Source organism: Leptopilina heterotoma, unplaced genomic scaffold (genome assembly GCF_015476425.1).
Source record: "Leptopilina heterotoma isolate Lh14 unplaced genomic scaffold, ASM1547642v1 Lhet_157, whole genome shotgun sequence".
Lineage (NCBI taxonomy): Eukaryota > Metazoa > Arthropoda > Insecta > Hymenoptera > Figitidae > Leptopilina > Leptopilina heterotoma.
In genome coordinates this window covers 553,961-581,711 of record NW_025110871.1, presented here as the reverse complement: position 1 = coordinate 581,711, position 27,751 = coordinate 553,961, and the positions used below count along the sequence as shown (strand labels likewise).

At 25.1% G+C, this 27,751-nt stretch overlaps 1 protein-coding gene across 1 annotated transcript; it reads left to right on the top strand.

Moving 5' to 3' along the window:
* The first annotated feature begins 13,864 nt into the window (after positions 1-13,864).
* Positions 13,865-27,058, top strand: LOC122498684. The gene is made up of 3 exons (XM_043606536.1): positions 13,865-14,031; positions 25,309-25,542; positions 25,661-27,058. Exons 1-3 carry the CDS (start codon positions 13,971-13,973, stop codon positions 25,855-25,857), a joined length of 492 nt encoding a protein of 163 aa, XP_043462471.1. The 5' UTR covers positions 13,865-13,970; the 3' UTR covers positions 25,858-27,058.
* Positions 27,059-27,751: the final 693 nt, after the last annotated feature.

Sequence of the window (27,751 nt, the reverse complement as noted above, 5' to 3'; positions counted from 1 at the left end):
TTTAACTCTCATGATGCCTAGAAATTCGCTCTTTATGTTAAAAAGTCTTGAATCAAATAAAGTTTACGATACTCTGCTTAACAGAACGAAAATAAACTCCCTTCAGAAAAATTGTTTGATATATCTTATGGAATACAAGAACGTGTCATGTATTATGCCACTGGAAACTGCTAAAATGTACATTGAACAATTTCGAATCAAGTACAACTTTAGAGGAATGATGATTGGAAAGGAATATTTTCAAAAGTATGGTTCTGGCATTTGCTTTGAACCTCATTCTCCCTATGTAAAAGTATTTGATCGAATTTTGGCAAGGTTGACTGATTCAGGATTAATCGAAAAATGGACAGAAGATTATGCTCCTACTGTTGAAGCAAAGCATATAACATTAGATGATGATGCAGAGGAAGCGTCAACAATATTGCTAATACTGGTGTTGTTTGTTCTGATTGTTGGACTTGGATCTTCTTTGATGCTATTTATCGGAGAATTGTTATTTCACAGAAGAAGTACATTGGTAAGAAAGTTCTAAAATAGAAAATATCTTTTTGCTGATTGTAATGGAAAAAAGAATTGCAACAAAAAGGAACTATTAATAGAAATTCGATAGACCTTGACTTATAGATTTTTCTTGGACGGCTTTCTAAATTCTCTCACTACAATGATATGAAACACATAAACGAAAGTACATTAATAATTACAATTGTAACAAAACCTAGTATTTATTCCAGCCATAAATTTTAAAAGCATTTCCATTTGTCTAACAGACTTTGCATTAATGTAGAAAAACGTTGCATAAGAATTTACAAGCAAAGGTCATTATTTATTTTTCCTTCAAATAGTACGGTTTGGAAAATATGTTGTTTTCTCTAAATGTTGAAACAGCTATTTTACAGTTTTGAACATGTTGGTCTTTAATTTAATTGGAGTAATATTATGCGTTACTGCATTATGTGACGCTCAAACGATAAATTTCCGATGGATTGAGGATGTTGTTGGTCAAATCAAACATGATGGTTCAATATTCAGAATTGTGCTACTCGTCAATCAAACCATCCAAGAAGAAACTTCAGGTCTCAATTACGTTCAGCGAAAAATCGTACAAGAACTTCCTTGCATCATGACTGACATTCAAGCAGATGTTTTTACAAACAAGACGTATTTACCAAAGTACAATAATCATCTACTAACGACTTTGGTCATTTCACTACATTATCTGAAGAAGGATTTCCAAGTAAGTCAAGAAGAGGAATTAAAAATGCTACTGAGTCAGATATCTGAATATTATGAGCAGCCCAAATGTCTATTTATCACGTTCCTTGATGAAGAGGAATTTGACAACAAATTTCTGTTAAGGTACGGATGGTCTAAGAATTTGCTTCAATTCACAATATTAGAGCATGTGGAGAGAAAGATTGTGATGAAAAGGCCCATTGAAAAAATGTATTCACATCATGTCAAGGCAGCAAATACAGTTTATTACTTGAATCCATTTTCCAATGTTTCATTCAAAGAAGCTTATTCGAATCGTTTGAATCTGTTTCCTGACAAGTTGCGCAATATGTATGGTTACAAAATGAGAGTAGCAGCAATAAGTGCTCCACCAAACACGTATATTGCAAGAACAGCTTCTGGAAATGTAACTGCTGCTTGGGGATTTGAAGGGATAACATCATCCACTTTTGCTAAAGGTATGAATTTTATTCCAGAATTTATTCCAATAAAAGGTTCAGGTTATGGGGCATTGAATTGCAATATAAATAAAACAGCTGGATTTGTCCGTTACATTCTTGAGAATAGAGTTCGCTTTGGCTTCAATCATGGTCCTTTTTTTCTTTGTGGAAAAAAATTAATAACCGTTTATTCCAGAGTAACAGGTTATATGCAATTTTATCCGGTTGTTCCAATTCTAAAAAGTCATCCAGCCTATTTCACTGCATCGACAGACAGTCTTAAAGCTATTGGTGTAATCGTTGCTCTTATGGTACTTGTGAAAATTACCCTTTATAAATTCAAATTTGATAAATATTATCATCAGCTTTTAAACATGTTTTCATTAAGTATCGGAAATGGTCTATTGCAATCTCCTGACAAAGATTCACAAAGAATTGTTTTCTGCTTTTTACTTCTTGGCTTTTGGGTATTTTCTTCGGACATTTATGGAGTATTAACTGATCTTCAAATGGTAAAAGATGAATTTGTAAAACTCGATACTCTTGAAGAAATTCACGCTTATAACTTAACACCTATGATGCCTGCAAATACGCGTTATGTTCTCAGCACTCTTGGAGTGTCAAAGGTTTATGATGAATTACTGAAAAGAGCAGTAATTAAACCTCTTCAAAGAGATTGTATGCTTTATCTCATGAAGCATATGAATGTGACTTGTGTCATGCCATTGGAGTCAGCAAAAATGTACATAGAGGAATTAAAAGTTAAGTACAACTTTAGAGAAATGACGATTGGAAAGGAGTACTTTATAATGTATTATACTGGCGTTTGTTTTGAACCTACATCTCCTTATGCTAAAGGGGTTGATCGAGTTTTGTCAAGATTGACTGATTCAGGATTAATTGAAAAATGGACAGAAGATTATGCTCCTACCCCTGAAGTAAAGAAAATACAGTTGGGCGATGATGGTGATTCCGGATCTTCATCATTGATAACACTGATACTGTTTGTTCTAATTGTTGGATTGGGATCTTCTTTTCTGCTATTTATCGGAGAATTGTTATTTCACAGAAGAAGTACAATGGTAAGAAGGTTCTAAGTTCTCAAATTTATTTTGCATCAACGTATCGGAATTGTGACAAAAGTTGAAATATTTGAATAGAAGAATATTTAAAGAAAATCGATAGACCTTGACTTATTGATTTTGTGCATGGTATTTCAATTAGTTTTATTAAAGAAAAATATTGTAGATACTACAGAATTTTTAAATGCTATTAGAAATGCTTTTGTTTTTTAAAATCAATTCCATTTCACTAATAAATTTTCCATCGATGTGCAAATAAAAATTCGCTATGAAGCCAAGAAAAAGGGGAATTAAAAATGCTACTAATAATAAGTCAACTACTGAACTTTGAACTAAGTATTGTTTCTGAATGAAGGGATTCTGATACTTTGATTTCAAATAACTGAAATTTTTTCTGATAATCTTATATCATCTTTCTTTTTCTTGCAAGTTAGTCTAAACATCAAAATTTTATCAAAATTCCTACCCACTCTTCATCTATCTTGATACTAAGTTTATTAAATCTCTTGGCATCAAAATCTGGTTCAAAACAATTGAACCAAATTTTTATTTGGCAGTATCTCAAAATATAATTTACAATACCGATGAATGTATATATTATTTCACACATGATAATTGGAAAAAATTTATTGTTTATCTGTAAAAATTCGCATAATTATTAATGCGGAATACTAATTGTACAAAAAAGTGTGTCAAAAATTGTAACCGTCTTTAAAAATGATAATTGTGTGTAATTCAATAAAGTTTGGGATTAATTCACTTTATTCAGTTTTTGTAAATTTTATTACATAAATGTAAATTAATTTTTAAATTAAAAAAAAAAATAGTTAATAGCACTGAATTGGCAATTAGGGGATATTTTAAATAATAAATTTTCTTTATGGAAATAATTTTTTTCTTAAATATAAAAATAGATGGTTGGAATAAATTTTATATGAAAATAAGGTCCTTGAGAAATTTGTGGATTAAAGCAATTTTAAAGAGAAGGATTGAGTCGTGAATGGGGAAGGCCGTAGGTGGTACAATGAACAATTCGAGCATAAAGTGGTAGCTCCAAGTAGTGCACAACTTTGAGTGGATAATATCCCTTTTCCTGTAACATGCCACATACGCTCAAGATTCTCGCACGTACATGGACACCCGGATATACCCGAATTAAATCCGGAATTGCAACGAATATAATAATAATTGTAATTTTATACCTAATCGATTAATTACTACAATTTTGTTATATCTTATATAACTTGAATTCTCGTTTTACAATTATTATATTTTTCATTTTTCTTCATATTAGAGAATCTGCGTTCAATTATAAATATTATTTTTTGCATATTTGAATCAAAAATTTAATTTCAGAATTTATTTCAAATACTTATAGTTTCGAAATAAAAATTCTAAATTTTAGTTTAAAATTTTGAAGCTATTTGTAAATTTAATCTACCCACGCGACATTTATGATATTCTGAAATTACGGTAAATTTTGAAAAATTTTGTAAATTTTATTGAGGATTCTAATCTACAAACACGCAATGTTTTTATCCAGCAAATAGAATTTTCTAAAATGATTCCGTTTTATAAAAGTTTCTGTTATCTTACTTTATTATTTTGTCAAAAAAATTTTGCAATTTCAATTTAAAAATATAAACGATTGTAGGAAAATGTTCACATAATTTTTCTGAATTAAATATACTAAAAAGAATTGAATAAAGTTTCTCATTCACAATTTAAAGAATTTATTTCAGGTAAAGGTTGAATATTTATTTTACCTTCGATAACCCCAGACGATAAATGTCCTAACTACGTTCTACATAACAACTAATGAACCTAATGATTCTGCATATGCGGGCCTTGCAATCTGGTAGCACAAAAAAGAATCGAGAGTATGTTTGATAAATGGAAAATCCTTTTTTATTCTACAAACAGTTTCTTAATAATAATTTTTTTTTATCATAATTTCATTTAGATAAGAATTTACCGCAATTTGCTGAAAATTTTTAAAATAACTAAAAAGTTGATTTTTAAAACCTGATTCCGAATTTTTTTTTTGTAAATGTACTAGATATGTACTTGTTAATATACTATAAAATCATTTTTTGAATTTATTGTATGTTTTGAATGAAATTATAAAATGAAACAAAGAAAAATAGTTGAAACTATAGAATAAAACCAGACAAAGTTGTTAAAACTACTAAATACCAGATTTTACTAGTGATTCCAGAAGCAAGTTGAAATGAATAAGAAAAGACAATTTACTTAAAGTAATGAAGAAAAATTTAAAGTCAAATTCAAATTATTAATTTTAATTCACTTATTAAGAATATACAATAACTTAAAACATACAAAAAAACGAATCAATAAAAAGGAAAATAATTTTAAATTTCTAAAAAAAAGTTATTAGAAAAAATTATAAAAATTTTCAAACAATGTTAACTTGTAATCTAAATGCAGATAGTGTTTTATATATCCATTGAAGATAACATTATCATGTGCTGGTTCTTTGTGGATTAGGACTGCTGGTAATATAGAGGTTTACAATTCATGTTCATCGTATGATAACAAATAATTCGATATTGATATTAACGACAAGTAGTAAGAAAGTACAATAAATCAAGAGATTGAAAATAAAGAAAAATATGTATAATAACAATTTTAAAAAAAAGTTGTAATTTGATCCAAAAAACAATTATTAAAATATTTGAAATCAATATAGAAAAATATCCACTTCTTTTTCTGAATAATCTACCTTATATTTAAGTTTTTTGCCTAAAAAAAAATTCTTGAATATTTATCCTAGCCTATACTTGTAATGAGATAAAAGTTGAAGTCAAGCTTCATTTTGGTACCAACTGGAACTTGATATTTTGAATACAAAAAAACTTATGGCCAAATGAATAAAAAACTAGTTTACATGTTGAAAAAATCAAATTCCTAAAATCATAAAAAAACGTTCTCAAATTTTTATCCTAGCCTATACTGCTAATGACAAAAGTTAGGAAGAGAATCAAGCTTCATTTTTATACTAACTGGAACTTGATATCTTACATACAAGAAAACTTATGACCAAATTAAGAAAAAACAAGTTTCTTTATTTTGTCTGATTTTGTCATAACAAAAAATTGTATAAATTAAGTAACGATGTTAATTGTGGACTCATATTTTATAATTTAATTTTGATATAATATTAATAATTATATAGAGACAATTGAAATTAATACTTTGTTCATCTAATAAATGAGTAATATACACCTTACACGTTTGCCAGAACAATATAATGGGTGTGTAATAACTTAATCTGTTTATTCTTTTTTTCTGCTTTAATTCAACAAACTTATAAGTAAAAGAAGAGAAGATACTTGAGGAGTGAAATATACGTCATTATGTTCAGTTAACTTAATGAATAAAATTAGCTTTTATGAGTGAGTAAACCAGTTTGTATTATGGTCTCAAGAAAGGGACAATGTCGTAAGTTGCAGGTCACAGAAGATAGTTACTGTAAAATGCATTTGTCTCATCAAATTTTTTAAATATTTGCAAGAGAACATCATTTTATAATGGAATGATATTTCTTGAAATATTTCTTCCTTACTTGTTCTTTCTTTATGTACTCGCCTATGAATATTGAATTATTAGGTCTCAATAACCTTTTGATTTTATTGATTTAACTTGTTTTGTAAACATGTCTGAGCAAATGTCATTTCTTCTAAATTTACGTATAAGGTAATATATGAATGAAAAGGAAATAGAAGATCAATAAACTCTGATAAAATAAAGAAAATAAGTTTTTTTTCGTGCGCACTGGAATCTAATCTCTAATTAGTTCGTTATGTTACATGCATTTATGTAATTGTTACGATTTTAATGTTTTTGATGATACTCAATAGATTTTCATGTTATCTAAGTGTTACTTCACTTCACTTGTACCTGTTGGCTATCAGGAATGATGTGAATAATTGAGGGGTCATCACTCAACAATGACTTCTGGTATTAAGACCGCAGGGGGACATTTGACAAACATCCGTTAAGCTTTGAATACTCTTAGAATGTTCATAAGATTTTGAGATAATTATAATTTCATAATAGTATGCATTCAAATGTAGAACTTTGGTTCTACGAAGAAAGGTGAACTGTAATATAATTTGTTTATTTGATCATAAATCATAAAGTATTTTTTAAAATATTACTTATTACCTAAAAGTACACGTCTGGAGATTTAATTACAAAGAACAAATATTTTTTTTTTATACAAAACTATCAGTACTGGGACATTGAGGCTCTGTCTTCGGGAAAAACATGAAGTCCAGTGACCAGCATTTCGCAGCTATAGTTTGTCTGAAATGCAACGATGAAATTGATTTATTTTTATTATGGGCGACTTTTAAAAGAAGATATTGTCAAATCTCTAGGATAACTTTTACACAATGTTCCTGGAACGTTCTCAAAAAGGTATCCTAGGAACATCCCACGAATTTTGACGTCCATTCAGCTTACACAACATAATGTATCGTTGTAACAACATTCTCAATTGTAGTTGAAAATAATTTATAGCCCATCTCTCTTTCAATTCGTAATCAATTGACAATAAAGAAATACATAATCTATTTTGATGTTAAATATTGTTCAGATAAATTATTTCTCTATTTTGAAGTAAAATAAATACACAATTATTTGAAAAATGAATTAACCTAGAAGAAAAATTCTTAGGTTGCGTCCTTGGTCACAAAATAATATCCGTGTTTGATGTACTCTATCAGTTTCTACCCCTTTGAAATTATATTATTATTTGGGTCGCGGCAATGTGGCGCCAAACATTTCCCCGTCTTCTCTTGTGTAATTTTTTTTTTCTATGCTCTCGGGTATGTTCCATTTCTAGAGCACGAGGAAAATGCTTTTGATTTCATTAAATGCATCATAGCGCAAATAACTGAAAAAATTTTCTATTATAAGAAAACTATTCACAATTTACTGCATTTAGATTTTAAGATTATTAACAAATAACTGAAATCTTAATTCTATTTAAATGGATAAATTTTCAATCTTTATGAAAATGATTTTTTTGTCTTTTAGATAAGAGTAACAAATTCTAAAAGTTCTTGTAAATATCGTAATCCCTGAAAAAATATATTCTCTTCTTAGCGAGAAGTTCTATAAATTTTTTTTCTTCCTGGAATCTGGTTTCCGTTCAACTTATCATGAAGTTCTAGTTTCTTCAAACTATTACAGAATTGATTACATCAATTTCCGGAGTTTTATTTAAGGTTTTTGTTCAAGACAAAAATATTTATTTTTAAGTAAAGTGGACGTACTTTTGTGGGATAGTGATGAACGTGTACTACTTTGGGGGTGACGATCGCTTTAGTGACGATCATCCCACATTTTGTGGGACACTGATGAACATGTACTACTTTAGGGTGACAATCACTTAACCCCGGATTAATATCACTCGGAGACTGTTTTGTCGCTTCAAAACAAACTTCATCGATACCTCCAAAAATACGTCGTATCCTTTAAAAAAATCTAATTTGTACCATTTCAAGAAAAACTGCTTTGATTTCATCCAATTTTTGAGAGATGGTTTTTGTGCGAATTAAATTCAAAATTGAAATAGAATTGTGGAGGGTTGGCGACAGTGACGATCGATGGGTTGAGGATGGGCGCCGTGGCGCCAGTCGTCTTTCTCATCCCTTCTCGTTGGCGTGCAGCGTCTCGTCACAGATTTTTACTGGGAAAAGCGAAAAACACAAACTTACACTTGCCAACCTACATCTCCGTTTGTTTGACAACATATCGATTTCGTAGCAAAAGTTTGTTTTTAAGTGGATTAGCACCTTTGGAATTTGAAAATTTCTTTCATTATGAAAAGAGAATATTAAAGAATATCCAGAAATCAGGGTAGTTTAATATTTATTATAGGTTTTTATTATATACCTGTAAACAAAATAGAACCAGAAAATAATGAAACTTGTCCAGCGAGATTTATTTTCAGCTTTAATTATGTGCAAAAAAAAATGAGACATGAATTTGCGTGCTTCATTGTTGGAAATTTCTTTATTCTACTAGAATTTTCTTCGCTGGACAATAGCGTTACACTTATCGATTTTCTATTCACAAATTGACTTGGGTCATCTAGTCTTTTCATATTGAAGGGCAAATTTCTACCCTATACTCAATTTCTTATACAGTCTGCACGCAATCTTCCGAGCCTTGCAGATCGGTATCATTAGTTCAACGACTTTTAAAGAGATCATTAAAAACATTTTTCAATAAATTCTACTGGATCATTTCTTGTTTTATTAGAAAAAAGATCTTAAAAAAGTCTTTAATATTTAGTGTTGTACCCTCTTTCCTCAAAAAGAAAAGGAACATCCTTTTTAAAATCGGAGGATCATCAGATACAGTTGTGCACTATGGAGATGATAAAGATTACCGAAGATTAGGCTACAATACAAAGATTGAAATTCAACTATAGATTCCGTGGCATAAAGAACTCATAAATGAACTTTATCATTCGTTAATTATTCGCAATGAAACTATACAGAAAAACTTTGCATTTGTTGTTCATCCATCTTCCTTAAAAAAAAAGGTTTTCAATTTAACAAGTTTCTGCGAAAGACAAGTATACATAGAAAGACAGTGACCAAACATTTGAAGTAAACAGAATGCTGAGTCATTTCATATTTCACTATACTGCGCAGGCTAAATAATAATCGTCTATTAGTTCTTCTTTCACACCCGCATATATCTCTCTATAATTATTGTCAGCGTAAAAATATCGCTTCAAGTGCCCCACACAAATTTGTTTACCTTTCAAATCCATAAATTATAAAACACCGGTCATTATCGTCTCAGAAATAATGTATCGATTCTAGTTTTTTATGTGACATTTTGTAAGCGTTGTTACTTTAAGAACCTTTTTTAAATATACCTATGTTCCTCGTTTTAAATATTGGTTTCAGAATTGAGCCGCAAACTGCTTGCCCTTTTTATAAAAAATTTTCTATTATACTGATGATTCACGAATCGGAATCATGTGCTGGAATTCGTGCATAATCGTTATTCCTCTTACATTATTTAAAATACTACTTTCTGGATTTGTTATAACTTATAAATTTCTTTAAAAAACATGGAAAACATATTATAACAATAATTACATTTTATCGGTCTGTTTTTGTTATTGATAATCACCAACAAAATATGTCACTGACTGTAATGCTCGCTGTAATGTTTAGATGCGTTTATTCAAGTGTAAACTTTCTTCTCGATGGAATATAGAATTTCTTTCTTTAATCCAACCCCTCAAAAAAACGTGAATCATCAGTTGGAGAGGCCTTTGCGAATAACAAACGATTTTCTATGAGAGTATATAGGAATAAGGGAGAGGCAGGAATGAAAATGCAAGTTCCCATTTAGCGTTAATCTATCATAGATAGTTTCTAGGCCTAGGGGAAGCATAAAACTTCATACTAGGGCAAGGAAAATTTATCTCTTATGCTCATCTCTTTATTTCCGCACCCCAATTGTGATGTTAACGAAAACCCCCTCGTGTGCTCTTATGTGCGTAACATTTCACCCTCTCGACGTCCATCGACATAGCTTCTGACTTTATTGTAAACTATACACAACCCACATTGCATTACGGAAGTAAATCCAAGAACTAGGGACGTACAGTCTTTTGAATCGATTAACTACATTCGAAGATTCTTGTAATATTTTTAACTTCTATAATTGTGTACATAAAAACTGAAAAAAATGTTTTTTTGATTGTTCCTTGCTATTCCATGTAATTCCATATTTCCATGAACAATTTTGTTAATAATAATGATAATGATTCTATCACTCCTTGACTCGGAGTGAACACTCAATTAATTTTGTTAATAGATACAATTTTTTTTTTTTGAAATAAAAAAAGGGATTAATATATAATAATCAATATGGTATAGTGAAACTGTTTGTCAATATTCACCTTTTCTTCAATTTATCCCGATTTATGAAAAAATAGACACGTTTTTATTAAGGCGAGACATTTATGTTTCATTTATGAGGAAGCGTATCATATATTCTATGTGTAAAGATAAGAGAACACAGGAGTTATAAAAGCATAGACGAAGCTGTTAAATACAAGGCACTGTAAGTTATACTTACACCTTCAGAGGAATAATTATGATGTCGTACATTTACTTTTACTTATCGCAAAATTCATAAAGTTTCACATTTGATTTGACAATTTTCTTTCAAATTCTTGACAATTAGAATGAAAAAAAAAATTTGTTTATTGATAGATTAAAAAAAATTTGGATGTCTAAAAATTAATAACCCCTTGACTGTGAATGACAAGAATAAATAAAAATAAAAAATTTCATTTTACAAAAGCCTAAGGTTTGTAAAGTAGAAAGTCGTCCTTTAAAAAAAAATTGTTTCAAAAAATTATTATTATTCAATTATTTTAAATAATTTTCGAAAAAATCCTTTGTCAATTTTCAAATTCATTTGTTTACAATATTCAATTTTACTATATTTCAATTATTTGTAAATTCTTCTTCAAATTAAATATTAGAAAATAAAAACTTCAAATAATATTTAAAAATTCAATAAATTAAACTTTTTCATAAAAGTTAATTTCAAAATTCAATTATTTCTAAAAATTCACGCTATATTGCTTTTAATATTCAATTATTATCTGAAATCTTAACTGAAATTCATTTTTAAATCAATTTTTAATTCAAAATTCTACTAGAATTCAATTATTAATGTATTACTTTTAAAAATAATTGAATTCTTGTGATGAATATTGTTCTTTATGAAAATAATTGAATTTTGCAAAGAATTTTATTAAAATGCCTCAAAATAATTGAATTTTCGGGAATAATTTTGTTATTTATCTTTATAATAATTGAATTCTTTCGAAAAATTATTTATGTAAATAATTGAATTCTTGTAAAGAATTTTATTAAAATCTAATATAATAATTGAATAATATCAAAAAAAAAATTAATTAAAATTGTCTTTAAAATAATTGATTTTCTTCGAACAATTTTATTAAAATATTTGAAAATAATTGAATTCCTGTGCAAAATTCTAATATTTTTTTAAATAATTGAATTCTTCCAAAGAATTTAAAAAGAAATACTTTTTTAAATAATCGAATTTTTGTGGAAAAATTTATTTGTGAATATAATTGAATTATGTGGATGAAAATAAAAAAACTTTTGTAAATAATTGAACTGCTGTGAAATTTTTATTATATTTTTTAGGAAAAAAATTAAATGTTTGCGTAGAACAAATTTCCTAAAAATAATTTTAGTATTTACGAAAATAATTGAATCTCTGTAAAAATTTTATTATTTACAAAAATAATTGAATTCCTGTGAAATTTTTATTATTTTTGAACATAATTGAATTTCTGCGAATAATTTTATTACTTTTGAGAATAATTGAATTTTTGTTATAAATATTATTATAGTTATGAAAATAATTGAATTTTGCAAAGAATTTTATTAAAATATAAGAAAATAATTGAATTTCTGAGAAGAATTTTTTTTATTTTTTGAAGATAATTGAAATTTTGACGAGAATTTTTAAAAATTTTTGAACATAATTGAAATTCTGCAATAATTTATAATTTCTCCAAAATTAAAATTTTTTTAGTGTTTTTAATTAAAATTCTTCTATAAATTCATTATTTTTAATAATTTTTGAAAAAGTTCTTTGAGAATTTAAGTGAAATTCAGTTGTAAATCAATTTTTATTAGAAAATTCTACTAGAATCCACTTATTAAAATAAAAATAATAAATTATTGAATAATTGAATGTCTCTGAAAATAGAATTTTATTAACAAATTTTTAAATAATTGAATTCTTTCGACGAATTTTAATAAAATTTTTAATAATAATTACACTTTTCGAGGAATTCCATTAAAATAATTAATAATTGCAATAAAAATAATTGAAATTCTGCATTAAGTTTTACTATTTATGAAAATAATTGAATTCCTGTGGAAAATTCTAATATTTTTTTAAATAATTGAATTCTTCCAAAGAATTTAAAAAGAAATACTTTTTTAAATAATCGAATTTTTGTGGAAAATTTTATTTGTAAATATAATTGAATTATGTAGAAGAAATTTATAAAAAAAAAATTTGTAAATAATTGAACTCCTGTGAAATTTTTATTATATTTTTTATGAAAAAAATTAAATGTTTGCGTAGAATTTTATTTAAATTCTTTTAAATAATTGAATTCTTTCGGAAAATTTGATTAAATTATAAATGATATATTGAAAATCATTAAATTTAGGAAAATTTTTGACAATAATTGAAATTTTACCAAGAATTTTATTAAAATTTTTGAAAATAATTGAATTTCGGAGAAAAATTTTATTATTTTTGAAAATAATTGGAATATTTCTAAATTTTTGAACTAATTATGACTTTCTGCGAATTTTATTATACTTTTGAAAATAATTGAATTTCTGAAATTTTTTTAAAATTCTCCAAATTATATCGTACAATTTATGAACTTTTCATCCTTTTTCTATCAAATTATGGATCTTTTTTTAAAAAAAAAACTTTTATGGACTTGAAGCAAAATTTACGGACCTAGTTCGAGCCTTGTTTTTTTGGGGTTGCTGCGATTACGAATATAATATCAGTTTTCAAGAATTCAAAATGGCGGATGCAATATGGCGGATGAATTTTTAAAAGTTACCCAATTTTGCTTGAAACTTATTTTAATCGGGTTTTTTTTGGATTGCTGATTACAAATCTAAAGCTATATATATTTTTTTCAAAAATCCAAAAGTGACATCTACAAAATGGTTATATTAGTTAAAAATTGTTATTTGACTTCTAACTAACATTTTTTTTCTCAGAAAAATCCTATTTTTAATTTTTTTTTGTTTACAATTCAAGGGAATGATAAAAAATTGCTATTTCGTAACCACTCGGTAAATTAACATTAGCCACCCTTGAATATCTAATTTTTTATGAGATATTTTATTTTTGACATAACAGGACGAAAGCCCTATTTTTGTGAGCAATTCGAAGCATGCACGCAAGGACGCGTGAGGGCACTGCGTCCAAACTGCGACTCAGTCATAATGCTATAGACCACTTTTACCATTCTTATTCCCGCGTTCGTTTAGTGAACACCATTTTATCATATTTTCTCGATAAAACAAGTGTTTTCATTTGAGGAAAAATTTTTTAATAAATACTCAACATGAATTTGAAAATTGTGATTTCGAGTTTAACTCTGCTGGTGGCTGTTTTCTTGCCGTTTGGTAATTTTTATTTTTCTCCATTAAATTCAAAAATTTATCGTGTCCTATATAGAAAAATAGTGATTGAATTCAAATCAACCGGCTATCTGTCAAAAAATAATAAATTGTGATTGTTTTTTGTGTTAAAATTGTTCTATATACATTTTGAAAAATCTAATTTGGAGTTTAGTCTGTGTTACGATAATTAACAGTGTTTGTTTAGAAATAAAAAAAAAACGCCGGTTATCCATCCTTTGAAACCGGTACTTTCGAAGAGGTTCGATGATTTTTTTGTTTATTCAAAAAAATATTAAAAATTTCTAAGAAATACCTATAATTTTTTTTAATTTCAAAAAAAAGTTTTTATTAAAAATTACTCAGCTGTAAATTTTTCATTTCTTTAAAAAATTTTTTTAAATTCAATGACGATAGCTGGTTGAAGTATAGTGATTTTCTACAAATTGAATATTTTTTATTTATGATAGGAGAAAAAATATTTTTGAGATTTTTAAAATTTATGATATAAAATTTCTTCGGAAAGATAAATGGGAATTTTTTTTATCTAAACGAATTGACCCTTACAATCAGTACTAATTTTCCCACAGCTTGAAACTTAAAACTAACTCGTATAATTTATTCTATTTATATGTACGAGTATCTAAAAAAGAATTAAATATTTTTTTTTAAATTTAAAAATTTTACAACATATCGATTATAAATTACAAAATATTAATTTAGATATTGTAAATTAATTTAGATTTGTATAAAATTTTTTAAAAATTAGATTTTTATAAAAATTAGAATTTTAAAAAATTAAAATTTTTAAAAATTTGAGATTAAAAAATTTTTTTTTTAAATTAAAGAATTTTTTGTAATTTTTAATAATCAACTAACAATGTTTTGCTGTAATATTATTAAACATTAATTTAACATTCTCCCGTTAATAAATAAATAAAAATTAAATTTGATATATTTTAAATTTTCTTAAAATAAATTCTGTTAGTATTTATAGTGTGATATTAAGAAACAAGAAAAAAAAATTACATGCCTTGTTAAATGAAGGGACATGACAAAATTAATGCCTATATGCCGATAGTGATCTCATGGCAGGAAAATTAAAATGAAGCATCATTAGGGCCAAATGTCAAAAATAACATAAAAGGATAATTAATTAAATATTTTAGACACAAATTAAACATTTATTTTATATTGAATTCTTTATTAAAAAAAAGTTGCTTTTTAACGATAATTTTTATTTTTAAGTTACAAAAAATATTCTTTGTATTTATATTGCATTTTATATTATTAAAATTGTATAATCTATTTTTTAAAATTATCATCATATAAAGATAATAATTTTTTTTTTTTTTTTTTTTTTTTTTTTTTTTTTTTTTTTTTTTTTTATTATTAACAAGTGAATCTTTAAAAGAAGTTTATTTCAGATAAACAATAGTTTGAAATACTTAGATACAATAACTGTTAAAAATATTAAAAGAAATAGACAATGGCCAGGAAAATAATATTAATAATAATATTTTGTTTTAATAATAATTAAAATTATTTTTTTATTACTAATAATTGTTTTTATTTGTTTTTCATACTATTATAATTATAATTTTATGTTTAAATAAATATTTATAATTGTAAGTTGTAATAATTGTCATAAAAACAGTTATTAATAATATAAATAGTTCTTCTTCTACTTCTTCTAAATAATATAAATAGTTGAAAATAAAAAAAAAATTCCAGAAAACAATTTTATACAATGAAACATACAATTTAAAAAATGTTTCACGGAAAATATGTTTCAGAATTTAAAACAATAGAATTCATTGAATTATTTATATAAATAATAATATTTTTATGATAGATTCCTTCTTAAGAAACTATTAAAAATGTGTATTAATTTAAAAAATGACTTTTTATTGCTCATTATAATTATAACAATGTAAATATGAAAAAAGTGTCATTGACAAAAGCGTATAAATACTCATGGGTAAAATATTTAAACAAAAAAAAAAAAAACAATATCAGTGAAAATGTGAAAAAAGTAGAAAATTATTCTATTGTTTTTCATTTCTGAACAAAAAAAATGCCTATGACGAAATCATATCCTATTAGTTTAAATAACTCAGGAAAATAATTGTTGTCATGGTAAAATAATTGTGTATCATTTTCAATTATTTTCGCATTGTTGAGAGAATACATTACAAAATATCTCGCGTATTTACATAAAATTTTTTTTTTATTTTAAATAATTTTTCCCTTTTTTAAAAAATATATTTGCTTATATGGACATTATCTTGTTTTCTTTTAAGAATTTTAAGAATTCAAATTAAAAAAAGAAAATTTTTCTGTTTTTCAAAATTAAAAATAATTATATAGAAAAAAATGTTCTCAATATAAATTTTTCTTTTTTATTTTCTGAAAAATTTGCAATAAAAATAAATTCGAGAATAAATTTAAAGAAAAAAGAGAAAAATTTTATGCTTAAAATATGTTAATTTTCTTTTTTTGAATCTATTGCAGTTTTATTACTTTTTCTTTTCAAAGATGTGCTCTGTTTTTATTAAATGAATGAATTTTTTTTATTTTTAATGAATGCAGCAAACTGATAATAAAAAAAAAGATGACAAAAAATTTTTTTATTACTAACATTAACTTTATATGTTAATTACTGATAAATTATAAATAAAATAAATTTTTTTTAATTATTTTAAAATAGGTTCTTTATTTTGGAAAAGAAAAAAAGTTTTTTCTGCAATAAATTGTTTTTATTTTCTTTTTTCTTCTTTGGCAAAAAATATACGTTTTGACAAATAATAATTAAAAAAAGAAAGAAGAAATTCTTGATACTTGTTTTCAATGTATATAATATGTAATTGAAGAAAAAATGTAATACTTAACGCATTAATGGACGATTGCGCCCACCAGTGAAGATATGCATTGTTATTTTCGCGTGGGAGTTAATTGAAGACATCTTCATAATTTTGAAAGTATTTTAAATTTCTCTTGTAAATTATCTAGTTTATTGACACCTTTTAAGAAAACTTTTTTCTATACAAAATTTATTATTATTATTATTATTATTATTATTATTATTATTATTATTAACATTACAAATATTATTATTAGATTATTATCATTAGGATTTATTTGTTTCCTTCTGATGCGCTCCCAAGAAAGGTAAAAATTTTAGGTTATGTTTATAATTTTTGAAGTAAAAATTCAGAAAGTGGATTCACTTTCTATCAATTACTATTGCAAATTATTGTGCGTAAAATCTATATACTTAAATTATTGCCATAAAATATATATGAATATAATATATTAAAAAAAGAAGAATCCGTACTTTTTGATTTTTTTTAATATTCTGAAATGAAAAAATTTTCTGGATAGTGAAAGAAAGGAGAAATGTTGTTTTTTCAGCTTTTTGAAAACATAAAAGTTAATAGTGTGATGACGTGTGAAAAATAACAAAAAAAAAAAAATTGCCGTTTGAATAAACAGTTGAAAATTGAGCCTTTTAAGATCGAATAGTGCTTCCCTGAAATCCTATCACGTCGATCATCAAACGTTCTTTCTTCACCTGGAAATAAAATAGGGGACGCGTTATATTGACATTTGCGCGTGAGAGTAAAATTCAAATCACAACATCCTTTAAATTGAAATATTTTATTTGCATTTTAATAGGAAATTAATAAAAAGTGCGCAATTAATATTCTTAAAATTTTTATTTATTTTTCTATTCTTAAAATGGAAATTTTTGGTTTTTGTTTTACTGACAAAAGATAATTATTATTAATAATAATAAAGTACATGTTCCGATAATTTGTTCAAAGTTTAGTTGTTTGCTTTTTTATTTCCTATAACTGTTTTATATAATTTTTCTTTTTAAATATTTTCAATTTCAAAATTAATGTATTGAAAATCATCGAATTGTTGCGTAAAGAATTTTATCAAAAAATTCGATGAAAGAATTTTAAAGAAATTCTATAATTTCTTCAAAGAATTTTATTATTTAGGAAAATAATTGGAATTCTCGCGAAGAATTTTATTATTTTATGAAAATAATATTGAATTTTTTCAATTTTTTTGACGAATATATTTATAAAAATTGCATTGAAAGTAATTTAATTTTTAAAATATTTTCAGAATTATTGAATTATTTTTAGGGAATTTTAAATAATCATTTGGTTTTTAATTAATCACCTAATTAAAAAAGTAGTTTTCATATTTTTATTTCATTATAGTATTTTATTACAAAAAAAACAAAACAATAAATTTGTATTAAAAGTACAGTTGATTATATGTCAGGAAAAAAAAATAATAACGTCAAAATATATATGTAATCGTCATAGTTGACTGAACTGCGTTGACGTGTTTCATTTCCCTTGTCCCAGATATATAATATACATTTGTAATATTCAGGTATTATAGAGACGAATGAAAGGAAGTGCAAATGTCAATTATTTTTTTCTTTTTTAATTCAATATCTTAATTGTTTATCGATTGTCTGTCAAAAGAAATTTCTCGTAAGTTTTTCTTGTTTACGCGCCGCGGTCGAACAGGAAATCATTCGTCTTACTTCTATCGTGTTGGATCGTTATACACATCAGGTCTTGGAAAAATACACAATTGTTGATATTCTAAAACGAAGAGAGAAAAGAGTATATAAAACGAGAGAAAAATAACTATTTTGCTGCATATACACATATTGTTAAAGCCTTTAACATTGCTTTGACTATAGAAAAGTATATTAAGAAAGTGCACGCAATCGACCTCAAACCATAAGGTGAAACCCTTCATGAAGAAACAAAAGGGGAAGTTGGAGACCTTTGTTGTCACAGAAAAAAAAATTCTTTACAAAACAAACATTGAACGAAAAGGAATTTTATTTTTTAAAGAAAAATGGGCAATTTCGATAAGTTTATAATAGTAAAAATTAATTTAAAAAAAATAAAAAAGTAATAATATAATAATAATAATAATAATAATAATAATAATAATAATAATAATAATAATAATAATAATAATAATAATAATAATAATAATAATAATAATATATAAATAAATAATGTATAGTTTTTATTATTATATAGAAATTTTAGTATTTTTGGAAACATTTTGACAAAATTTAATGAAATTTTATTAGTTTTTTTAAGAAAATTTTAAAGATATTTTACAAGAAATTTTAATATCAAAATTTTACTGCTCTTTCATTAAGTATTTTTGAGGATTTTCAAAGAAAGTCTTATATTATTTAAAGAAATTTGAGCAACTTTTGATGAAATTTTATTATATATTTAAAGAAATTTTTACAATTGTAAAGAAATTTCAGTTTTTGATGAAAGTCTTGGAAAGTTTGATGAAAGTCTTCAAATTCAATAATTATTTTGGATATTTTTGAGAAAAATTTTGAATAGATTGTAGAATATGTAAAGAAACTTTTACAGAAATTATGAAGAAATTTCAATTTTTGATGAAATTCTTGCAAAGTTTGAAGAAATTTGTGAGTCTTTAAAAACAATTTTTAATATTAAGATTTAGTTGATTTAGTGTCAGGTAATTTCATTAAAAACAATTAACTTGAAGTTTAATAAGTACTTTGGATACTTTTGAGGAAAATCTTGGATATAGTTGTAGAAAATTTGATGAAACAATTTTTTTCCTTTTTGAAGTATATTTTTGTAGAGATGAAATTCTTGTTTATTAAAAAAATATTTCATGACATTTGTGAAGAAATTTAAATATATAAAAATTTAGTGTACTTAAAAAAACGCGCAATTCGGGTATATTTCTGAGAAAAGTCTTGCAAAGTTTTGAAGAAATGTGAGAGTTTTCAAAGACAATTTTTAAAATTAAATTTTAGTTGATTTCGTTTAAGATACTTTTATTAAAAAAAATAACTTCAAATTTTATAATTATTTTGGATAATTTTGAGGAAAATCTTAAATAGTTTGTAGAATATTTAATGAAATTTTCATAGCAATTCTGATGAAATTTTAGTTTTTGATGAAAGTCTTGAAAAATTTGAAGAAATTTGAGAGTCTCTAAAAACAATTTTTAATATAAAGTTTTAGTTGATTTAATGTCAGGTAATTTTATTAGAAAAAAATTAACTTGAAGTTTAATAAATATTTTGGATACTGTTGAGGAAAATCTTGAATAGTTGTAGAAATTTTGATGAAAATTTTTTTTTCCTTTTTGAAGCAAATTTTTGTAGCTAGATGAAATTCTTGTTCATTTAAAAAAAATTTTATGACATTTGTGAAGAAATTTCAATCTATAAAAATTTAGTGTAACTTAAAAAAACGCAATTCCGGTATTTCTGAGGAAAGTCTTGCAAAGTTTGAAGAAATTCGTTAATTATTAATTTAAAACAAATTTGGTATTTTTCCCAAATTTGCAGAACATTTTTCAGGAAACTTTAATAAAAAAAAAGTTATTAATTACAAATCCTATAATTATTCTTGATATTTTTGAGGAAAGTCTTGAATAATTTGTTGAAATTTGAATATTTAAAAAAAATTTTTTTTATAAAGATGCAATTTTTCTAATTATAGAAATTTCTTTCTTTTTTATAATATTTTTGAAGAAATTTCAGTCTATAAAAATTCACTGTACTCAAAAAGCACATTTTGAGTTTTTTTTTGAGGAAAGTCTTGCAAGGTTTGAAGAAATTCTAATTTTTTAAATTTTAAATGATTTGAGGAATTTTCCAATAAATTTTCAACTTTCAGTATAAAAGCATTTACTAAGCCTTCTACATTTGTGGTTTGAATATTTTTGAGGAAAGTCTTGAAAAGATTGAGGAAATTTGAAAAATAGATTTTTAAATCTCTAGCAAAAATTTTTCAAATTATTTACAGAAATGTCATTATTAAGCGAACCATAATAATTAATTACTTTACATTCATAATTTACTTTGGGTCTTTTTGCGATAAAAAAATTATATTTCCTTTCAAGGAAAAATATTTTTCTCATAAAAGTAATAAATATTAAACTTATTTATTTAGAAATAAGAGAAGAAGGAATAGAATATTATTTTTAACAAAAGTATAAATTATCCAGTTTTTAAATTACTATAAAAATAAAAATTAGAATACAAAATACTGAATTAATTTTTAAACAATAATTCTATTTTTAAATATTTTCCAATAAAAAGACAAAAAATTGTCTTATTATTCTAAGTGTACAAAATTTTTAATCGACCCAGTGACCTGACCACAAAAAATCAATAATACAATTTTTTTCAGAAGGGTAAATAATTTTAGAGGGAAAATGAACATATGGAAACTTATATAATTCCCCTTCAAAAAAAAAAGGAAAAACACAATTCCGAATATAAAGAAACAAAATTTATTCTCTCCGCCGTAATTCATAAAAATAAATTTAATAATTATAATTATATTAGTACATTTTTATTTTTTTTATACTTTAGGTATAATTTATTAGCAACTGAGAAAATTGGACATAAAAATTTGTATTAAAAAATTTATTTCCATGTAAATATTTATATAATATGCATTTTTTCCTCTTTTTTTTAACGTACAATTAAGTTGAGGATTTATTGCAAATTTTATGACTCAAGATGTTCGACTTCAGTTAAAAGAACTGGGTGGACTTTGAGAAATGCGCGTTTCAATACAGAATATATAAGGGTGAAAAGTTTAAAGTTAGAGGGATGAGGCGTGACGACGCCGACTTTTTGGCGCCGCACATTCTCATGGCCGATAATAATAATATAAAGCGTTGAGGAATTCTAGTGGACATTTTAAATTCTATTCACTTGGTGAATTCAAGAAATTTCATAAAAACCTTTCTTTTTATAAAATTTACATTTCTTTATAATATTTATTATATATTTTTTTAAAAATATTTTTCTTTTGTAAATTTTATACATTTACTTTACATTTTTATTGTAGCTTACATTTTTATGTAAAATTATGTTTACAAACTTTACATTTTTATTGCAGTTTTTTTATTCGATATTACATTTATATTATATTTAAAATATTCATTTTTAAACTTTTAAATCACAAATGAAAATGCAAAAATATTTTTAATGTGTTTCAATTTTAATTTCGCATAAATAATTAGAGACATTTAATCCAAGGTAATTATTAAATTATAATAAAATATTTTTTTTGATACTATTTGATAATAAAAAAAATTTTCTTTCAAATTTAAAAGTAATAATTAAATAATTAATTAAATTTAAAGAAATAATTAAAAATTAAAAAATTTTTTTTTCTTATAGTAAATTTAATTGCACGGACAGCATGGAATAGAATAAAAATACTGTAATGCATTTTATAGCCGATGACACATCGTATAAGGAGGGGTTGTTTTCAAATATTGAGGAAGTTGAATGCGGGAATTAACAAAAGGGTCTGGAAATTTAGTCTGTAGGTTAAATTTTATAAAACCTTCAGTGAAGATTAATCACCCTTCATTCTATGTTTGTAATTTTGTATAATTATATATTATACATTCTTTTTGCCTTTGACACGTGAATCAATTTAATTACACAGTGAATTTTTTGTTCCCGCAAAACACAATTATATTTCTCTGAGGTATAAAAATTTTTTATTTAAAATTTTTGTAATTTGAAAATTATAGGTAATTAAAAATGTGAATGAAAATTAAATTTACAAAGTAAAATAGAAAATTAAATTAAGATGAGAATTTAAAAATTAAAATTAACATATTTTAAATAGTGAAAACAATATCAGACTTTGCAATCGTTAATTAATTTTAAAAAAAGTATCAAAAAGTAGCTTTCAAACTACAAAAAAATTAGTAAAAAAAGTAGCAAAATCGAAAAACTAGAATTAGAATGAAAATAATAATTAAAATAATAATTAAAATAAAAATAGATAATTAATAATAATTTTTAAAACATATAAAATTGAAATAGCGAAAATTAAGATTTTATTTTAAAATTCAGTATTTAAAGATTTTCGAAAAAAAATATTTAACTATTATTCCTCAAATGATTCTTGTCGATGTTAATTTTCTTAACATACTTTTGTTAAAAAGTTGCGTAAAAAAGTCACACTTTGCGAATTGCGGCTTTAAATGGATTTTATGGTGCGATATAAATATAGGTGCATAAAAATGTTTGTCTTCACTTTTTGAAATTTTCTCAGAAAACTCTTTTCAACTGACAAACAATATGTCTAAGTTTACCTAGTTTTTTTCTTACATTTAAAAGACAAAAGAACCGATAATATTTTTTCAAAAATACTTATCCTATTTTGTTATTTTATTGTTTGCAGACACATCATATTATTTACTTTCAACTCATTTTTTTTATCTTCTCTTTATTTTTTTATTTCCTCCTTTTTTTAAAAAATTTTTCCTTCGATGTTATATAAAATAGAAGTTCATAAAAAATTAATTTCATGACAAATTATAATGAGGGATTATATATATATATATATATTTATATTGTAAAGGGTAATATTTCTGTACAGCATAATAAGCACATTTGTTCAGAAGGTGGAAAAAAATAGTTTTTTCAAATTAAGTAACATTACATTACAAAAATAAAAAGTTTCCACTATATTTAATGAATATCTGCGTTCTCAACCCCTTATATTGATTTTACTGTTATATCATGACACGTGAGAGACATTAATGCCTTGATTGTAAGCAGGTGAATGTAACATTCATATATTATATGCGGCATTAGTGTCTCTTATTCTAACCCTTAACTATACCAATAAATTTCGAAATTTATTTTCAGAAAAATGAAAAGGGTTTAATTATAAATAATAATAATTATTTTACTTGAAAAAAATTATACATTATTTTTATAGGAATCATAAAATGTTAAAGAATGACTTAAAAATGAATTTTCATTTCTTGTAACAAAAATTTTTTTGATACACGTTTATAAATACGCAGAGAAAAAACTAGATTTTTACTTTAAACTAATTTAGTTAATACTTGAAGAAACCAATTATGTGAAAATACATACTCGACTATGTAACGGTTTAGAGTAATTAAATCAGGTATCGACGCGTTAAAGAAATTATTTAAAAAAAGATGTTTAAAATTTGTTTCTTTACAACTTTAAAATTTTTAATTTAAAAATTAATTTTAATTAAAAAATTTAATTTTCTGCATGTTCTGACCTTAAAGAATAAATAAAACAAGAGAAATTTTTTGAAAAGAGAGTATCACGTATGGAAGTTATAGAGAGAAGATTTTTATTTAAAAAAATATTTCATTTGATGATAACAAAAATTTATTGAAACTAAAAGTAAGGAATTTAGTTCACGCAGTGGTTTATGCGCCTCGCCCTGTTAATTACGATTTGTTAATGATACGTAACATTTGTATTCTTTGAACAGATTTGTGCGACAAAGTAAAAGCAATAACAACTAGTTGCTGAAGCATTTAAGCGTGATAATAAAAAGGGAAGGATACGCCAAGAAATCTGTGTCAAGGATTAATGAGGGACGTTAGGGAAATGACCTAATGTTTTTTTCCCATATTAGAATTCGATTATTTATAAAAAACCAATTTTTATCATCTACAAGAATTATGTTTCATTTTTTTTTCTCGTTGAATTAATTTAATTTTTGATTCATCTAAACACAAAAGAGAGAGGATCATCCTTAAGAGAGGATCCTACTTAGAAGGTCTGAAAATAGAGATTTTTAGTAAAGAAAAAACCGGGTTTTCTGAAATATTTCTGTATTTATTTGAAGTGTTCGTAAAAATTTTTTCGACAAGAAATATTAAAATATAAACAAAAAATTAATTGTCAACGGCAATGCAAATTTTCAAAACGGTAGAAGGAGATCGAAATTCTTGTCTGAAACATAAGATCGAAAAGATCCCTTGGCGGTGACATTACTCTGACTCCGCATTTTCAGTTTGCGCGTCAGTTTATATACTCATCCGCCTGGTCAAGGGTGGGGGGAACTGTAGTGGGGGAGCCCTCGGGCCGCGCTGATTGGCTACGCGTAAACTCAGGCGCGGCTCATTATTTAATTTCGCCCTGAAAGTTTAAAATTTCTCAACGTATATTAAAAATTTAATAATTAATAATTATTCTGCTTTATAAACTTCATATTTTTGTCACTTGGTGACAAATTGAACACTCCTTCAATTTTATACTTTTATTAATTTAAATTCAGAGTTATAAAATAATTTAAAATGTTAAAATCATCCAAGAATTTGTTGAAAATAAAAGCAATTGAGGATCTTAACGTAACGCAGTAAATTAATATCTATTTATACATGAAGGAACGTGATATTAATTTATAAACATTTTTACAGGAACGGCATTAAAGTGTTACACTTGTGTACATAATGGGAAATCTCCTGAAAACAACAATTGTTTAACTATGAAGAATGTGGAGCCAACAATATGTACACAACAAGTTCTAAAGCAACGGGATGAAAATTCAGACACGACGAAAGAAATTAGAAATTCATTCAGCCTTGATATGGTTGACAATATTCAAAGTACTGACTGGGCCTGCTTAAAAGTGGATTATCATGGACTTAACGGTATTAAATTCTAATTAGTTTTATTATCATCATTAAAATGATGATGATGACTAATCATAGTCATCTGCATAAAAAAATGTATGCTTTCTAAATTCATAAACTTTTATTATTTTTACAGGAATGAATAACTACACAGTTCGAACATGTCAGCCTACAAATGCGGAATATTGTAATGGAGTACAAAATAAATTGAAACAATATCGTATTGAATGTAATCAGTGTACAACGGATGCCTGCAATGGAGCATCATCAGTCGTTGTTACATTTCCATTTCTTACATTTTTCATTATCGCTCTTTATTATTTTAGAGCGTAATTTTTCGCCAACTAGTCAGTAGGACTTGTATTGAATTCTTTCATTCGTCCATGGTTTTTTAAAGATTCAGTTTCATAAAGTTTATCCTCAACGAGAATACGAGCGCTACGATCATATTTATGCCTTATTCTAACTTCTGTTTTTTTTTTTGTAAAAAAAATCAATTTTACTATACCATCATTCAATAGGTTCTAAAAGTTAATTGAACATTAAAATAAATAATAGTAGGTCAAGGAGAAAAAAATATTGTAGAAATTTCTAAAGATAAGTTAAAATTTTAGTGATTTTATCGACTGATTTGAAAAAAAAAATGGATTTTTAATAATTTGAAAAGTGATAATAATAATTAATTAGTTGACTTTGGAGCAGCCTTAAAAAAAATGCTAGTCAAATGGCGCACCGATTATTTTTGTATTTGCTTACATTGTTATTAATTTACTAATTAGCACTAATGCGCTCGTAAGATTCTCTCTATTGATGGTATATATTTTACAATACCTGGAGCTACCAGTGCAAAGTATTCAAGTTTACCTAAAAGATCTTCATTTCATCTTCAGTGCAATTAGGTACATAACTTTGTATTTCAATATTCGTTTAAAATCAAATTGAGTAAACTTTTAAGCTTTTATTTTCTGGTAGCTCTTTAAGAAACGCATCGAATTGGCCATTATTTGGCGATATTTTTGAATTTTGTAATAATAATAAAGTCAAGCTCCATTGGGCTTTACATTAACGTAATACGTGTACCTCAATTATAAAATATAATATTAAAAAATGTATATTCGGTTAAAGAAAAGCCAATGTGTTGTGCAAGAATAAATTTTGAATTTAAATTAGGAAATTTTAGATAAAAATAATTTTACTTTATGCACGAAATTCATATAGTAATTATATATATATAAAATATGTTTAAATTATAAATTCATAAATGGTACGATGAGAAATTTTTGTTTCTTCTAGACTCTCATCGCATTCTTAATTTGTTAGGTAGCATATATATATATATATTGAAAGGATAAGGAAATTAAGTTTAATTGGCATAGTAAATTAAAACGTGTCTACCAAAAAGATGAAGACAACTTTTCGATCTATTAAAAAACATCGAGTAACACGCTAAATAATTATAAGAAATAAGTATATTTATGCTGCACGACGAAAATTATGTTTTGAATATAAATAAAGGAGTCTTGATCTACTAAGATCTTTATGATTGTATTTATTTTAACAAATTAACAATTAACAATTAACAATTAACAATTACTAATTAACAATTAACAATTACAAACATAATGAAAACAGATTTTAGAAACGATTTTGTATTTTTACAACTGGTATATGATAATCTTTAACCGAGTGATTGATTCTGATTTTTGTTAATCATGACTCTAATCTTTTCTAATTTCCAAATTTAATTTGTGAAAAAATTTGCTAATCGATTCCGGGTATGGAAAGATAGATTCTGTTGTCTTTTGTTAAATACTTTTTACTTCTCTTCTTCCCAGTTTTTTCTGTTTCATAACTTTCGTCTGTTCTTTTTGTTTTCATCGTTGTTGTCGTCTTTTGCTTTCTGGGTAAGAGACCATTTGCTTTTTTCAAATTCATTTGTAAAAAATTGTGCTAATCGATTCCGGGCATGGAAAACAGTTTTTTACGAAAATTCACATTCAACTGTAGTACCCAGGCTGCTGCAGTCTGAAAAAAATTGAGGCGTAATATTAAAAGATAAACTTCTATCGAATTGATAAAAATAAGCAATAACGAAAATTTCCATGCAATACCAAGATACCTGTCTACTCCTCTGATCAGTGATATTATCCCGAAGCTTGACAAGCATTGTACCATCATTCATGCCTTGCTTTGCCATCTCCTTTTAATTTTCATTAATAAAACTGTT

Excerpts from the sequence above, each read along its gene's own strand:
- LOC122498684 (XM_043606536.1), top strand. The coding sequence starts at position 13,971 with ATGAATTTGAAAATTGTGATTTCGAGTTTAACTCTGCTGGTGGCTGTT. Across the intron at positions 14,032-25,308 it reads GGCTGTTTTCTTGCCGTTTG|GAACGGCATTAAAGTGTTAC; the intron begins GTAATTTTTATT and ends ACATTTTTACAG. Across the intron at positions 25,543-25,660 it reads GGATTATCATGGACTTAACG|GAATGAATAACTACACAGTT; the intron begins GTATTAAATTCT and ends TTATTTTTACAG.